Genomic DNA, 1,304 nt, shown 5'->3' with positions numbered 1-1,304 from the left:
CGCAGCCGCCTCCTCTTCAGCAATTTGTGCCCGGAGGGCAACACTCTGTCGGGCAACAACCCCATCCGGATTTGCAGCAACCGCGGTGATCTACCCTTGTTAGTATTTGCTCATCAACTCGAGGAGAACGAGTGACGGTCATGTTGTCGTAAACCTACGATCGCATGGAAAAAACCCGGAATCTACACATGTATATACTTGTCTAATATCCAGCATGCCGCGTGCAAACAACGGACTGGCAGGGGAGAGTCCCATTCCAAGCACTTCGGCTGGTTGAAGAGTCGAACCATCCTTGGGGGTCTCCTGCCCGTCCACAAGCGCAAGGAGCCACAGCAGGGCAACGATGGTAGAGGAAGGACGCTGGACCATTTGTATTCAATAAAAGCTTGAGGGCTTACGGAACAAATGGGAACAATGCAGAAGACACAGACAAAGATTTTCCTCGATATTCACAATGTCCTTCGGCTCCGTATTCCTGCGGGAATCCCCTGACCCATGCTTCGAAAAGGTTGACTTTGCTTCTTGTCATGGTTAGTTATTAGATGTCAGATTGAAAGGGGGTCAAGCTATGCCGTGATTGGACCTGACTCGTTCTTGGGTGGCAGCTAGTGACCTCAGGAGGAATATAACTCTGGTTCCTGACATCTTATCCGACAGATCGACGGCCAAGAAATCCTTGGATTGGCCGGATAACTCTGTGGAATTTAGACATCATTCACATATCGGCTACGTGCTGCGTAATAAGGGAGAACCTACTAACAAGGTTTTTCCCAATAATCCACATAAACTTGTGTGCGGACTATACATGTTGCTCAAAGGAGGGCTAAAACGGAGCACGGACAATACTGGTCGGTATGATCGTGTGAACGATCGTTCATATTTTAGGCCAGGAACCCTTGTTTGTGGCACAAGGGTTAGGCGCAAACTATCGCTGTTGCGCTTTCTGCAGCACTGGAAATTTCCGAGGCACCTCAGATTCATCACGAACACCTCGAGGCAGACAAACAAAATTCACAGATTCTCCTCTTTACCCTTCCGTCGAAACATCATTGCACATGTTACTCGAACATTAAACTTTGAGTTTTCAAGATAACACATTGTGAACAAAGAAGAGAGTAGGTCATTGCTTCTTCTAGCTATCTGCGTCCTGAGTTATTCTATACTCCAGCCCATTCAGCGGACAATATGATAGTGTGAAACAACAAGAGGAGAAATTTGGCACTCAGAGAGCTACAGAAAATTGACACGATTCCACCCATTCCTCAATTTCCGCACTCTACCCATGCATATCACAGCAAACGAAA

The 1,304-nt window shown here is 47.2% G+C and overlaps 1 protein-coding gene across 1 annotated transcript; it reads left to right on the top strand.

Annotated features, from left to right (window-relative positions):
• Positions 1 to 454: 454 nt before the first annotated feature.
• HCBG_05705 (uncharacterized protein) lies at positions 455 to 1,093 on the top strand (the record flags this gene model as incomplete). Its single annotated transcript, XM_045432754.1, has 2 exons — positions 455 to 530; positions 606 to 1,093. The coding sequence occupies 2 exons, from the start codon at positions 455 to 457 to the stop codon at positions 1,091 to 1,093; spliced, it is 564 nt and encodes a 187-aa protein (XP_045286870.1).
• Positions 1,094 to 1,304: the final 211 nt, after the last annotated feature.

This window comes from Histoplasma capsulatum, assembly GCF_000150115.1.
Source record: "Histoplasma capsulatum G186AR genomic scaffold supercont2.7, whole genome shotgun sequence".
In the NCBI taxonomy this organism is placed as follows: domain Eukaryota; kingdom Fungi; phylum Ascomycota; class Eurotiomycetes; order Onygenales; family Ajellomycetaceae; genus Histoplasma; species Histoplasma capsulatum.
The sequence above is the reverse complement of the archived record's forward strand: the minus strand, read 5'-3'. Positions and strand labels throughout refer to the sequence as shown.